This window comes from Vipera ursinii, assembly GCF_947247035.1.
Source record: "Vipera ursinii genome assembly, chromosome: 1".
In the NCBI taxonomy this organism is placed as follows: Eukaryota; Metazoa; Chordata; class Lepidosauria; order Squamata; family Viperidae; genus Vipera; species Vipera ursinii.
The window spans coordinates 85,527,645-85,544,250 of record NC_139512.1 but is presented as its reverse complement, the minus strand read 5'-3'; the positions used below and the strand labels follow the sequence as shown (position 1 = coordinate 85,544,250).

Genomic DNA, 16,606 nt, shown 5'->3' with positions numbered 1-16,606 from the left:
GCTCTAAGATTCCCTGGGCCACCAACTTGTCTAGTTCGCGCTCGATTTTGTGTTTGAGCGCAAACGGGACTCGCTGCGGCCGGACCCTAACGGGGGAGACGTTCGAGTTAAGCTTGAACGATATGGGGGCCCCAGTGTATTTGCCTAATGACCCGTCGAAGACGTCGGCGAACTCCCGGCAAACGGCCTCAACGGAGTCCCCCTGGATCCGATGGATCCCGGATACTGAGATTCCCAGGGCCTCAAACCAGTCCAGCCCGACCAGGCTGGCTCTGCGGCCCTCTACCACTACAACGTCCAGGTGCCCTTCGCGACCCTTAAACCCCACTGAAATGGTGGCCTCCCCCTTCACCTTGACCGGCGAATTCTGAAAATCGGTCAGGGTTAATTTAGTAGGCCGTAATTTAATCCGTTGCTTGCTCCGGCTAATTATGTGGTTAAGGGTCTCGTCCGAAATAATCGAGACCGCTGATCCAGAGTCAAGCTCCATGCTGCAAGGGACACCTTGCAAACAGATTGTTAATCTAATTTTGGGTTTGAGCAGCCGGCGGCTACCCGTGTGGTTAATGGCCAGCCGGCTCTCGACATAGCCAATTTTTGTTTTGGTGGGGGCCCCAGTACCTTCAAACGGCGGTTCCTCTGGCTGCAGCTCGTGGATCTCCTCTCGGGGGCGGCGGCTACGGCAGACGGCAGCTATGTGGCCTGTTTTCTTGCAGGCCCGGCACGTGGCGGACCGGAACTTGCAGAGGCTGCGCATGTGGTTCCCACCACACCCTGCGCACCTCTGGGGAACAGCAGTGTTGCTGGGAGGCCTGGGCCTGTCTGGGCGTCTGGCTCGCTGGTCGGGGGTCGACTTCCGCTGGAGGAGGTTGATGCTCAGGTCGTCCTCCTCTGTGGCCCCTTGCCGGTGGATGCTGGTTTCCTGGTTGCCGGGCCGGGTTCCCTGGCAGGCTTGGACGGCCCCGCAGGCTGCTTCATGGGCTAGGATGGCGTCCTCGGCTTCCTGGAGAGAGACCTCCTCTCTTTCGAACAGGCGCTCCTGCAACCGCCTGTCGCGTAGGCCGCAAATCAGCCGGTCCCATAGTTGCTCCTCCAAATTTGTGAACCTGCAAGCGATGGCAGCCTCCCATAGTGCGGCGAGGAAGTCGGCGCCGGTGTCGTCGGGGCGCTGGTCCCTTTTCTCGAATTGTGACCGTGCGGCCACCTTGGAGCTCCGGGGCCTGAAATGTGCGTTGAGCCTGGCCACGAGGTCTCGGTACGCGACGGTGTTGATGGCCTCCTGGGGGAACAGGTTCGAGGCGACTTCCAGCAGCGCTGGTCCCCCAAGGCAGAGCAGGGCGGCCGCCTTTGCACCATCCTCCGATATCTGATTGAACCGCATGTACAGTTCAACGTGAGCCAGGTAACGGGTCCAGGTTTTGGGGCGGCGGGTCTCGAATTCACGGGGTTGTCCGGCTCTAGCCATGGCGGCAGTTGGTCGTGGATGTGGCGCTTGGCGTTGCCGGTTCGGCTGGCGGTCGTGGGGGGAAGAAGGAAAAATGCCTTTCCCTTCAGCTCGCGGAGCGTTTCCCCAGTGACTTCAGCTCTTGGTCGGCAGCAATCCCATCCTCGTCGCCACTATTGTGTAGTGGGTCCGACGCAAGAGAGACGCCAGCCGGTGTGTGAGTTCAGCTCTTTATTGGAAGGGGAAGTGAACTGAGGAATGAGGGCTACCTGGCCTCCTTATATACCTGGCCAGGTAAGCTAACAGCCAATGGGGTTGGCCCTAGGTTTCCCGCCGAAACTGTCCAGGCCAACGCCCCCTGATGGCTGTTGCTATGCAGATGCCTGCATACATAACAGGCTGAACTGAAGAAATCCTTCTTATTGCTTTCAGATTATTAGAAAGATTTTTAAAAATAGATTTGAAAAGAGGATGGGTTTATCTTTGCCAGGCCTGATATATCAAATGGTTTCCTGTTTCCAGAATAAGTAAGCTATTGTATAGAGGTGATATTTCAAGGGGATATTGGTTGCCAACTGTTTGGACAAGAAAGTTTGACTTAAAAAAACCCCACAGAATATTGCCTATCATAAACTTTGCACAGTACCAGACAATAACTCACAGCAGGATGGCATTTAAGAAGCAACATACAGTAGATCTTACAAGTAAATGCATGAAACAAAGCAGCCTTGAGAAGCTGAAAGTAAGAGAAGAACAACAGAAAAGAGAAGAGAGGCTGCATTTTCAATTATTTTCTCCAACCCTCAAATAATTTCTCAGCAATTTGACCCTTGTTGAAAGTCAGATGGAAGGGCTGTACTAACCAAACTCCTTTGGTGTAACAGGTTAGGAGTGATTTTGAGACATCCAATGGTGAAAGTACGAAGAAGGATTATCACCTCCCATGCTTTACTCTACAACCCGATACTGATTTCCCTGCTAAAAGAGACACCCCCAACTGGAGCTTTATTGCTTCCATTGGCATGTAAATGCTGCTTTGCCTCACATTTTCTGTCATATCCACAGTGCACTTCCCTCCCCAAATCATTCCTTATTTCTGATTAGCATCTCCAGGAACCTAAATTTAGAAAATAAAACAATTCTTCAGTCATTCTCAAACAGCAGAATAAACAGAGGGTAAATAACTCTGTTGCTATAATATTTGAGTTAATCCCAAGCATTGCTAGGATATTTTCTACATCAAGAAACAAAGCTAGCCACCAGAAAGGAAAACCGACAGTCCTTATGTTAGGCGACATTTTGCTTTTTCAGTGAATTCCATCTGAGTGTGGTATTTCCCTCTCATGCCTTCCTTCATCACGTTGACTTTGCTTTATGGAAGTCGCTGAAATGGAATGAGAATAAACAAAAGGAAGTACTAGTTTGCATAAGCTATAATTAAGCAATAGCTCACAGCTGTCTTAATGTGCTCTTGGCCAGTCCTTTAAAAGCATGCCAGTATAAATTGTGTTGCACCAACTACTGAGCCCTATTCTGCCTCGGTGAGGCCAGTGAGTGGTGCTGCCTCTACAGTTTCATGCAAGACAACTTAAGAGAAGTAGTAGGTGGAGTACTCCACCTTTGTTTACATTTCCCCACCAAAACCACATCCGAGGATCAACTGCCAACAGGAAAAACAACCAATTGTTCTCTTTTATATGGGAAGGGCTGGGTAAATGTAGGCAGGTGCTTAGGATGTACAGCTTAGGTTGTCCTAGTAACAGGTGACCAATGTCCCTTGAAGCCCAAATCAAAATGGCTGTGAAAATAGGGCTAATGAGAAGGGAAGGGGGGTGCCTACGGTAGGCCAAATTACCCAATAGGAGCAGAGAAGAATGCAGCCTGTTATTAACCACTCCAACAGCAAAAAATGACGATATGCTTAGGGATAAAAAAAAAACTTTGTTTCATTTACATGCAATATGAAATGTTTGATGTGATTACTGACATATCATTTTAAACCAGCAGTTACTAAACTGTTTGCAAACATATCTCCCATAGTCTTACAGTAGGCATCTCCCCTAAATATCCAACGATCAAAGAGAATAATGAAAGCAATACAAATAAACTTTGGGAATGGTGATTTTATTTTAACAATATAACTAAAAAGTCCTTCACACCTTCCTTGGACTTTGTCTGCACCTCGTCATGGGAGGTACACCTCATAGTTGGGGAAACTCTTCTCTAAATGAAGGACACAAGCATTATCATATGCAGAGAAAGTACATACTGGCATAGCTTTGTCTGTCCTAATGTAAATGCATAAATATAGTTTTAGAAATAATTGCTAGAACTGGAAAATACATTCCGTCATATCAGGAAAATCTGGGACTTGGCAACTTCCGTGCTTCTTCAATGGGCAACTCTCAATGCCTTCTTATTTTCTTTAAAGATTTTGTTCAAATGTAAGGCCACACTTGGAACACTGCATCCAGTTTTGGTCACCATGATGTAAAAAAAGATGTCGAGACTCTAGAAAGGGTACAGAGAAGAGCAACAAAGATGATTAGGGGACTGGAGGCTAAAACATATAGGGAACGGTTGCTGGAATTGGGGATGTCTAGTTTAACGAAGAGAAGGGTGAGGGGTGTCATGATAGCAGTGTTCCAATATCTCAGGGGCTGCCACAAAGAAGAGGGAGCCAAGCTATTCTCCAAAGCACCTGAAAGCAGGACAAGTAGCAATGGATGGAAACTAATCAAGGAGAGGAGCAACCTAGAACTAAGGAGAAACTTCTTGACAGTTAGAACAATTAACCAGTGGGACAACCTGCCTCCAGAAGCAGTAAATGCTCCAACACTGGAAGTTTTTAAGAAGAAACTGGACAGCCATTTGTCTGAAATGGTATAGGGTTTCCTGCCTGAGCAGGGTGTTGGATTAGATGACCTCCAAGGTCCCTTCCAACTTTACTATTATGATTAAGTTTACAAATTGTCAGCTTTCCTAGTCTGTCTCATCTCTATAACCATTGCCTTCTGCTGCCATGTTTCCTGTGACCTATACAAATTATCCTAGGATTCCAGATCAAACAAAAAAGAAACAATAAAAACTTATTCATTTTAATTAGCCAAAATGTAGTGCAGGTAGTCCTCAACTTATGACCACAACTGAGCCCAAAATTTTTGTTGCTAAGTGAAAGGTTTGTTAAGTGAGTTTTATGACTTTTCTCACCATAGTTGTTAAGTGAATCACTGCAGTTGTTAAGTCAGTAATCTGGCTGTTAAGTGAATCTGGCTTCCCGGTTAACTTTGCTTGTCAGAAGGTCACAAGTGGTGATCACATGATTCTGGGATACAGCAATAGTCATAAATATGAACCAGTTGCCAAGCTTCTGAATTTTGATCACATGATCATGGGGATGCTGCAAAGGCTACAGCTCTGAAAAATGATCATAAGTCATATTTTTTCAGTACCGTTGTAACTTTGAACCATCACTAAATGAACTGTTATAAGTCAAGGACTACCTGTACTCAACTGACCACATAAGATATTAAAAAGGCACAAGTAAAAAAATATGCACTGTACAGTAAAGTATCTCATAGAGTCAATCATTTGAATTCTGAGTAGTTTTACCAATGAAAGGTTAATCCCATTTATTTGCTCTTCTACTTATTACTAGAACAAATGCATGTCCTTAATGGCCAGCGCTTTCATCCACTATCACAGAGCACTATGAAATGTGTCAATACAAAAGTAAACTTCACTTAGCAGGCAGAACAACGTTATGCAAGAGACCCTCTTCTGTTGGCAGGGCTGTCAAAAGTTAGCATTTAATTTGACACTTTCTTCCTTTAAAAGGGCTGCCTGCCCAATCCAAATCCGGTTGAAAGATAAAAGGACCTTAAAAAAGAAAGGTTGGGCCGTAAACTTTGCATTTAAAGAGCAGACGTGGCTTCTGGTCACTGTGTTCAATACTAAGGTAAGATTTATTTTTGCTCTCTTTGTAGAATGTTCTTGAAAACCTGTGTCTCTAATGTCAATCAGTGCATTGCCACTCTCTGCAATTAGATGTCCTTCATGACTGACTTTGAAATAAGGAGTCATAGAAGAACTTGCAGTTTGAGAGGCAGCATCTTTAAACTAGATGAACCTTAGTTTTATTCTTATTCAGTCTGTCCTTTGTGCATACCTTGCTTATCACAATTTGGGGCTGGAAATCTTCCCACTAGGCATTTGTTCTTTCTTTTCAGAAGACACTACAGCTACAGTTTCATCTATATCATTTATCATTTGGCAATCATTTATTGCCAAGGAAAATATCTAACAAACAGCCACCCAGGCAGAAAGAGCATAGTTATGACTGCCAATCTCTCTCTCTCTCTCTCTCTCTCTCTCTCTCTCTCTCTCTCTCTCTCTCTCTCTCTCTCTCTCTCTCTCTCTCTCTCTCTCTCTCTCAATCTCTCTCTCTCTCTCACACACACACACACTCACTCTCTCTCTCTCTCTCTCTCTCTGTGTGTGTGTGTGTGTGTGTGCCTATAAAAGTGTATTCCCCACCTTCACTCTAATGTGCTGAACTGCAGAAAACCAACGCCATGGCATTATGATGAATAATAATAATAAAGATAATACAAGTAACAATAAACATTAGTTCACATCCTCAGGGATGCTTCTTCTAAATAAAATGCACTGGCAATTGCCGCAAGAGAGAGACTCCTCTCCCTTTATCCTATATACCAAATGAAGGAACAATTCTTGCCCCTGGTGTGGGAGAATTTTAATTAAAGAACTCACACCAAGAACACTGCGGGAATCATCCTTCTTTTCACCGATAAACCAGGCTGCAAGTGTGGTCTGCCTTTAGAGCACTTTAGAGATTTTTTTCCCCCCAATCCAACACAGACTGACAGATGCTAGGGGGGGGTGGGGGAAAGCCTGACCCCGTCATGCTGATGTAAGAAAAGTGAGCCACATAGTTGTTCTTGCTTAGCAATTTTTCACAAAAGGGATAGCTAGCAAAGCAAAATATTTTGGTTGGTTTTGTGGAGTCCTTGGTGCTCTCTGAGCTTGGTTGTTTCCTCGCAGGCATTCCATTACCCAGCCAGGTAAGATGATGCATTGATGATGTTAGCTCACTGGGTAATGAAATGACAGCAAACAATCAAGTTCAGAAAGCACCAAGGATTCTCTAGTTCGACTCTGAGCTGCAGATATTCTCTTCCGTTGGAACTAGTTGGTTCAGATTGGGGTACTAGACAGCTAAGGTACCACTCTTACTCTTCATTATGCCCGATGTGCTATTTCCATTTGGCTTTCAAGCAAAATGTAAGGAAACCAGGGACCAATAAACTGTGACATTGAGGTATGACCAAATGAGATCTTTCAAAGAATCTCAAGTTTCAAAAAAAAATCTCAAGCTTTTCCCTTCCCTTTCCTCTAATCAAATTCCTACTCTGCTTGCCTGATTTGAAGCAAAGCTTAGTTTCCCATTTTCAGCCATATTTGTAGGACAAAGGCAAGTCATTGTGGTTTGCACTGCAATGAGAATCTATGAAAGAACAGAGAAAATCCGTATCCGAAAGTAAAGAGAGAGCACAAAGCTCTTTTTTTTATTGAAAAGTTGTAAGATACATTTTGTCTTTAACAATCCCCCCTCCCCCTCCCCTACCTATCCCTCCCTACCCCTCCCCCCCTTCCGCACAAAGCTCTTAAGGCCATTAAAAGGAGTCCCCAAGAATTATTCTTCCTACCACAACATTTTCTAATGTTTTCCTTTATGGAGACCATTTTGTAGTCACCAAAAGCTTTTGATAACCACCACATGTATTAAAAGGGTGAAGTCTCATGAAATAACCACATTATATACCATATGTTCTTAAGATGGAACATAAAAGGGGGGGGCGTAAAATCCTGCAAGATTTCAAATGAGAACAACTAAAAACTTATAAAATATGATGAGTTCTTGGTATCGGGGAGCACTGGCATTACTCTAAAAGATTACCAGGAGGGAAAACACTTCTATAGCACCTGTTATGTACTAGGCTCTTGTGAAACACCACATGGGTTGCTGGAGCAGCTAATGGCTCTCCAGCAACCCAGACTACAAGTCTTCTGTGCTGCAATTGGCTATCTCCAGGCGGCAATGGTTGATTCAAACCTATTGGCTGCCGCCTAGGGGCTAGACTATATATTGCGGCTAGTTGCAGACATTTCCCCAGTACAGTTCCAGCACAAAATAAACTATGAGTTACCCTGTACTCAGTTCCGCGTCTTCATTCCTGCACCAAAGAACCCGCTATTTAACAGCACCAATCTCTAGAAGTGATATAACTTGTTAATCAAGGAAAATATACATTTCCGTCAACAACAAAAAAATCAGCCTACAATAAGATCTTCATAGGCTGTTTTCTCCTCCACCATCTTGCATAGCAAGAAAGAAAATGCATTGCACTCTCTTCAAGAATTTCACATTAAGGACTTCAGAACATGCTGAAAAAGGTTGGCACGTCTTTACGATTTCCACTTTGCTTTGTAGCATTGCCAGATTCATTTGAGCTGATGCTCAGTTGGGAACAGTCCAAACTTTGTTTTGAGCTGCTGAGAAGTCAGTTGTTCTCTTCCAGCCTCCCTCAGCTGAGAGAATCTATTGCTGAACTGTCCCTTGACTTTGGAAAGGATGAGGATTTTTCATGCCATCACACACCTAAAACCTCCCTTTTAGTAAACAGAATTCTTTAAAAAAATACAAAATAATTGGAAAGGGTCAGTATTTGTGTCGAAAGGAGGAGGGAATGTATTTCAATTAAAAATGTTTCTTTGTTTGTCAAGTTTCAGGCCCGGACTCTCCCTGCAAATTCTTGCTGAGCTAAACTGCGCAACTAGTTCTGCCTTTGCATTGTATTTAACATGTATTAAATATATTGGGGAAAGGCGTGTTACACTGTTTTATAATGTTTGCGTGACCAAGATTGGGATAAGTAAGGTGATTATGTTGTGCAAAGAACTGCTGCATGGAACCTGAGGGTGTTTGCTTCATCTCCTAAGGAAAGATTTATTTTCATATTAATGAAGGAGAATATTTGTAGCTCAGGGTTGAAATGAGGGGGGTCCTTGGTGCTCTCCGAGCTTGCTTGTTTTCCTACATGCAAGAAAGCAAGCAAGCTCACAGAGCACCAAGGACCCCTTATTTTCTTATTGTTTGGTTTTCTGTCACAACACAGCAAGAAATCATGCTTTTCAGCAATTTAGCCTTGAAGTTTGGTTCTATAATTTCAGGTGGCTATAAAGAAAAGTAGTTAACAGCTAAATGTGATCCCTGGACCATGGGTTCTGCAATCTGGTTTTAAATTACTGAGAGCTTCTCTGCATTGAAAAGGAGCGCCAGAGCAATGGTTTATGCAATCTCTATTTAAATAAACAAATAAATTATGGGAACACTTGATTCTCACTTATATCCTTTATTGTACATATAACTAGGCAACAAAATCTTATAATTCTTGATGAGTTGTATCTCAAATTTGTCTTGTTCATGGGGAGGTATTACGTGTCTCTTAAGCATACTTACACAGCTGTTTGCCACGTAAATATCCACATAGTCTTTAAAACCAGCCTAACTTGTTTCCTATTCATTACTGTTCCCCTGGAGGTAGAACCATCTTTTATACCTTTTTCAATAATAAGCTAAGTTTTATTTTCCCTTTTGCTATACCGTTGGTTTCTTTGTTAGAATGAATATACTGTAGGTAGTCCCATTGATACTGCCAGAAACTTCACCTCCATTTTTTACTTTATATTTTGCCTATATTCGAAATTCCTTCCTTGATGCCCTTTTCTGTCAAGATTATGAATAATTATTGGGTTGTTATTGTTGGAAGTATAAGTTAGTTGCACCATTCTCCCAAGGACTTTACAACTAAAACCATCACTTGTAAGTATGATTTTTGTAAGCTGGACTTTTAAAATTTAATAATGAATTTCTAAACAATTTATTGTCTCAATGGACACTTCCTAGCACCCAAATTACATCATGATAGCCTATTTAACTTGAAGAGGGAAATTACTTGAAGCAAATATAAATTTTAAGAAACAATTTCTTCCACAAAGTATTGCTTTTGTAATGTTTTCCTTGTGATAACCTCTTCTAATATAGTTATTAAATAACTATGAATATTCCTAGAAATTTCATTAAATGATTGTGTGGCAGAAGAACAATATTTGGGAGATTACCAGACATTGCAGCCCCCGGTACCACTATTGGATATATAATGTTCTTCTAGGCTCTAATTTGCTATCATTAACAGTTATAATCAAGCCCTTAAAAGACTATTCTGATATAGTGAATGGGATCTTAGTAGATTTCTGCAAACACGTTTGAACAATATTAGCAATATTTCCTGATCAAATCAAGCCAACCATAATTTTTTCCTAACAAACAGCATCTTTTGGAAAATATGTTATTTACACTACTACTTCTGTGCTGCTTCAAACAGATTTAAGTCCTATAACATATTATCACTACACTGTAGAACAAGGCAATACAAACTTACAAGTCCAAAACACAAAAATTCCATTTTATATATATACCATAACTCTCTTATTGCAACCTACATTCTCCTACAATTCTTAGTCCCCATCTCTAGGGGCAAACTGTTTTCTAAGAGGGAAGCCCCAGTAGATAACCAGTTCTCCCACCCCAGCCTCTGGTAACTTTACTGTAATCGTATATTTCAATGGGTAAGTTATCTATGTGAAATCAATGCTGAAATGAGCCAGAAGCCAAACAATTTCTCATCCAATGTAGGGCTTGTGTTGCAGAAGAAAAAATAATGGCCATCATAATGTGAGGGACAAAACTGTGGCTGCCTATTAAGCCTACCACGGATAATTACAACTTTGATAGAACTGCATTCGTGCTGCTAGTTAGGACAAGTGGTAATGAGGGACAGTGGCAATAGAATTCAGGCAGGATGTCAGCTGCTCATATATATAAATTGGTGACACTGCTCCAAAGAAAATGTTCTAAATGAAAGCAATTGCTATAAAATAATGTTGTGCAGATTATTAAGAGAAGCTAATGAGTGATGATTCACCTGGATCTCACCTAGTGCAAACACATTGTGCTGTGGTTTGCTTAATCATAGCTTAGTGTGTATGGCTAGCATCACATAACATTCTAAGTTATTATGTATTTTGAAAGACAGAAACAGTTTGGAGCTCTGAAAACTACCTAAAATGCAGTTATTATAGATCTTTCTGGGGACTAGTAAATTTCCTGCCTGCTAAGAGCCATTAAGCTGTTTTTACTTCCTCTGTATTTACTGTTTTTTCAGATATCATTATAATACTGCTCCCTCTCCTACAGCTGCGTTCATCCACAGACCACTGTAGCAGGAAGGGGAATCCAAATATGAGGAATTGGAGCCATAATATTATGGCCACATTTTCCCATTTTTGTATTCCGTTTCTACTGCACTTTTTTTTTCATCAACATGGGAAATTCACTGTGGAAGGATCAGGACAGAACACAGTATTTATTTATTCATTCATTCATTCATCAAACAAAAATTACAAATTCTAACAAAATAAGAAAATCAAAATGTGACAAGGACAATAGGCATGCCAGTACACTTATGCATGCCCCCTTAAAGACCCCTTCAATATGGAGTGAGGTCCACAGAAATTAAGTTAGAAATTAATTAAAACTGTGAAAATTAATGGCTGAGACAACTGAATCAGGTGAGATAGTCCAGACATTGACAATTCTGTTATAAAAATTGAATTTTTCACAACTGAGTTTAGAGCGGTTTCTATTAAATTTAAAGTGGTTGTTCGCACGCATTACATTATGATTAAAACTAAAGTCATTTACAGGCCAAGTCTTACTATGTACAATTTTGTATGCAATATCTAAGTTTGATCCCAAGTGTCGCAGTTCTAAACTATCCAAACCAAGAATTTCAAGCCTAGTAGCATAAGGTATTATATTATGGACAGAAGAATGCAAGACTTTTCTTGTAATGTACTTCTGAACTTGCTCTATTGTATTAAAGAGCCAGGTGGCACAGTAGTTAGAATGCAGTACCGCAGGCTAACTCACTGCTCACTCCAGGATTCTGAAAGGGCTCAAGGTTGACTCAGCCTTCCATCCTTCCGAGGTCAGTAAAATGAGGACCCAGATTGTTGGGGGCAATAGACTCTGTAAACCACTTAGAGAGGGCTATAAAGCATTGTGAAGTGGTATGTGTCTAAGCACTATTGCTATCGCTATTAATGTTCAGTATGTGGTAAGAATTCCAGACAGTTGAACAATATTCTAGGGTTTCTTCTTTAAGTTTACAATTTTCCCAACTCTTGAACAGGTTCTGGTGAACAGGGGTTGCTATGGACTGTATCCTTCTGTGAAAAAAAATCCTAACTAGCAGGACTCAAGAAGTATATCTTCTCTATTACAGAACTTGCCCTTTGGAACAGATGATCTCTATGAGATTCGGCTGGCTTTCTATAAGGTCTTGAAAACCTGTCTTTTTCCACAAGAATCCTGGTATGGGCAGGATATTAGATGAGTCCTTCCTATAATATTTGGGAACATTAATATGATCGTAGTTGGCATAAACTGTAGTATAGTGTTGTGATTTTGGGGAAATTTATATCTATTGCCTCTCTTGTCTTGTGTTTTATGTCAGCCAACCAGGACTGCTATTCACAAGTTGAGTGATAAACAAAGGAAGGAAGGAAGGAAGGAAGGAAGGAAGGAAGGAAGGAAGGAAGGAAGGAAGGAAGGAAGGAAGGAAGGAGATGGGATAGGCAGATGTTGTTTGATGGTGTTAAAGTTTTTGTCGCAGGATGCAATCTGTTTCAAGTAAATGTGCCTTTTGCAATTGACTGATTATTTTTATTATATTTTATTCATTAAACATGAACCTCAGTCAACTGAAATTATTATTATTATTATTATTATTATTATTATTATTATTAATGCATGACTGGGCTTTGTCATGGCTTAAACAGGATGAAATTCTGCACCAGTTTCCACATAATCTTTCTTTGTGTTGTGAGAAATTCAATTAGCTGCCACCCCCATTATCACATGGAGCAAGCAGCGACTTGTTTACTTTAACACCAGTTATTCATGGGTGTAATATGATTTTATTTATTTAATACAAAGATTTTTATTTAGTTTTCTAAATGTCATTATTTCCCCACACACTGGATGAGCAGGCTACTTTTTACTGAAATAACAGCTCGAAGGGAGGTGCACTTTTATTTAGTTGTAGCAGGTGCACCTGCAATGTAGGTAGGAAAACTGAGCTGAATAATATGGAAGTAGGACAAACCAGGCTAGGAAGGACAGGAGGAGAAAAGAGTCAGCTGAAAAGCAGTTAAAGATTTGGGGATTTGCTAGCTGGTGCAGAGGTTCAGCCAGCAATGAACTGATTGTATAAAGTCATTGGACATCCCCTAAAAGGATGTTTGTATAGGTAGGTCCCCGACTTACAATCATGTGTTTAGCAATTCTTCAAAATTACAACAGCACTGAAAAAAGTTACTTACAACCAATTCTCGCACTTATGACTGCCCAAATATCTCCACGGTCATTTCATCAAAATTCAGGCACTTGGCAACTAGCATGTATTGACAATGATTGTAGCATCCTGGCTTTATCTGACCATCATTTGCAACTTTCCCAGCCAGCTTCTGACAAGCAAAGTCAATTGGGGGAAGGGCGATTTTCTTAATAATTGCAGGGTCCATTTAACAGGTGCAGAAAAAAAAGTTGTAAAATCAGGCATGACTGACTTAACAATGGAAATTCTAGTCTCAATTGTGGTCATAAGTTGAGGACCACCTGTAGTCGGTAGAGGGCTCGCTAGAGTTGATGAAAATAAATGCTATGGCAGTCATATTCACCTTGGCAGAATCCTCCATAACCAAAGAATAACCAAAGAAAGCTGAGGAACAAATCAAAATGTATTATCTACAATAATGAATTCAGAAGACTGAGTGAAGGCAGGATTGGAGCAGAGATGGTTCCTTGAAAATGACAAGAATACATCCACATGCTTACAGAAATGATGTTGAAGAGAAAATTTCTCCTCCCAAATAACAGCTCAGAAGGACAAAGCATGAACAGTGTCTCTGGAATATAGAATCAGAATTGGAAAAGCAAACATGGAGTGGAGAAACAATGGAATCTCTTAGTTGGGAATGGCTGGTCTGCTTCGTGGCCTGGTTTCTACTCAGCTTCAAAATATGAGCCTGGATTCTGAATGTCAAGAAGGAAGAAAGTTGTCGTCTAGAATAGGGCAGTATTGCATAAAGATTCATTCCATGCCCTGAATTTTGGAATGATTATTCAACATTATTATTCCTCCTGGATTCGCGGCTCACTTTTGAAGACCATATAGGAGCCGTGACCAGGGGGGCTTTTGCCCAGGTTCGCCTGGTGCGCCAGTTGCGACCCTACCTGGACCAAGATGCCCTACGCATGGTCACCCGTGCACTCGTGACCTCCCGGCTAGACTACTACAACGCTCTCTACATGGGGCTGCCCTTGAGGACCACCCGGAGGCTTCAGCTGGTGCAGAATGCAGCCGCGCGAGTCGTGATGGGGGTCTCCCGATACTCCCATGTAACACCTCTACTCCGCGAGCTGCATTGGCTTCCGGTTGCCCTTCGGGTGAGATTCAAGGTGCTGGTGATGACCTATAAAGCCCTAAATGGCGAGGGTCCGGGATATTTGAGGGAACACCTGCTGCCAGCATCAAGCTCCCTTCGTCCAGTGCGCTCCCACAGGGAGGGTCTTCTCAGGGTGCCGCCAGTTAAAGATTGCCAGCGGGTAACACCCAGGGGTAGGGCCTTCTCAGTGGGTGCGCCTGCCCTGTGGAACCAGCTGCCTGCGGAGCTTAGGACTGCCCCCGACCTCCGTTCATTCCGCTGGGACCTGAAGACCTGGCTCTTCGAGCTCTCTGGCCCAGGCTGAGAATTTTTTTAATTTTAATTTTAACTGAGTTTTTTTTATTTTTCTCAGGGTTTTAATTAATCTTTTTAAATTTGTTTTAACGTTTGTATTGATTTTCTTTTAAATGCCCTGTAAACCGTCCTGAGTCCTTCGGGAAAGGGCGGTATATAAATCTAAATAAATAAAATAAAATAAATAAAATAAAATTATTGATCTGGAAGGGCCATAGTTCAGGACTGAAGCACAAGTTTTCTTTGCTGTAGTTGTTGGCAGCTCCAGGGAAAAGGAAGAGAAACCTCAGGCAAGGCCAAACTATGCATTCTGGGCCATGAAAATCAATCTTTTTTTTAAAGAGTGACAGTTGTAGGAAGGAATTCCAATTCTGATCATGACCACAGCATATGGGAGAAGAGATCAATATTTTCCTTTGTATAAAAATCTCTGTTCTACTATCCTCAATTGGATGGCTATGTGGTTCAGAAAAAGTTTCTATTGATACCAATGGGAATGTATTTCTAAGCACTGCAAATGTTAGAAGAAGGGGGGAATGGTTTGATTCATGCCTGAGAGTAGAGAAAAATTTCTCCTCCCTGTTTGTGGCAATCCCATCAGAAATAGTATATGCCAATTCCCCCCACTGCCATTGTCATGCCAAACCACATTTGCAATTAATGAAAGACAAATCTTTAAAACATAACTGTCTTTGGTCTGATGTTGTTTGGTTTGGAAATACTACACAAAGGATCTATTATTTAGATCAGACATGTCAAACTCGCAACGTCACGTGATGTCGCACAACGTATCGGGAGAGTTTTGCCATTGCTGGCAATGGGGTGGGCGCGGCTTCCAGATGACGTGTCCAGCCTGCGGGCCGGCAGTTTGACATCCCTGATTTAGATCAACCAATAGATCAATTATCTTTACAGTTTGTTAACTCACAATGATTTCTTAATTAGATCCATGTTTTTAAGCATGCAGCCACATTTCAGATCATATTATTATGTCCAACCTATGGCAGCTAAAGTAACTAATTATCTACTCATTAAAAATAAAGTTAGTTTGACTCCTGCTGATTACATGTCGTTTTCTTGGCAAAAGCATGGGATTTATTTGCTGTTGTTTTCTTACTGAATTTTCCCCCACTTTCCTAAACTAAACCCATTGGTGTACTCATCAACATCCTACTAAGGTTTAGTACATGTTGTCTTGTCATCTTGTATGAATCCAGCTCATTCAATAATAGCTCAGGAAATCAGGGATCAACATAATGTGTGAACATAGCTTTTGCAGGATGTTTGTTTCTGTGTCATACTAGCTGCCCTGATCAAAACAATATTCTGCCATTATGCCACAAGACTCCATTAGTACAGGTGTCATGACATTGCACACACGTCCAAAAGTGGTGAAGCCTGTGACACAATACTACATTTGCCATTTTAATTAAAGCAACTGGAATCCATTATATGAACCTAATTTCCTCTGAAAGTATTGGCTTCTTTATTATTTTTTAAAGAACATTAGGAGACATATTTCCAGCCACAAAATCTATGCCTCCACACCTCTTCCTCCAATAAAAGAAAACTCAGAAACTTCACACTTTCTGTTGCAGCACTAAGTTTGTGTAATAAACTGTATTTGTTCTTTTGGGCCTTAAAAATTCAGTATCAGGATTTTCTTAACCGGCTTAGTTCCATTCATATACATATGATTTACTAAACATCAAATCCAATAAATGTAGTGGAGGATTTCAGACATAGATACTAGTGGATAATTCTTCTGAATTTTTTTTAAAAAGGACAAAATACTGCTCAATCATGATCACACTAAGGAGACTTGGGGTATATATAACCAACCCAGCGATGCCCTCGACGTGATGTCCCGTTGCCTGGAGGCGGTCCATGTCTGGATGGGGAGAAACAGGCTTTGTCTCAATCCTGCCAAGACTGAGTGGCTTTGCGTATTGTCATCTCGGGCCAACCAAACTATTCCACCTTTAACGATGGGGGGTGAGGTGTTACCCCCCGTTGATAGGGCTCGCAACTTGGGCGTCCTCCTGGACTCACAGCTCAATTTTGAAGATCATATAGGAGCCGTGACCAGGGGGGCTTTTGCCCAGGTTCACCTGGTGCGCCAGTTGCGACCCTACCTGGACCGAGATGCCCTACACACAGTCACTCATGCGCTTGTGACCTCCCGTTTAGACTACTGCAATGCTCTCTACATGG

At 41.8% G+C, this 16,606-nt stretch overlaps 1 protein-coding gene across 3 annotated transcripts in view; it reads left to right on the top strand.

Annotated features, from left to right (window-relative positions):
- Positions 1–7,860: 7,860 nt before the first annotated feature.
- ANO1 (anoctamin 1) overlaps positions 7,861–16,606 on the top strand; it is a 177,473-nt gene continuing 168,727 nt past the window's right edge. Inside the window, exon 1 of one of the 3 annotated variants that reach the window (XM_083355213.1) lies at positions 7,861–7,921. In XM_083355213.1, the coding sequence (XP_083211339.1) occupies positions 7,864–7,921 (58 nt within the window). In that variant the 5' untranslated portion in view covers positions 7,861–7,863. The remainder of the gene's footprint in view (positions 7,922–16,606) is intronic. The other 2 variants (XM_083355211.1, XM_083355209.1) reach the window with 2 other exon arrangements.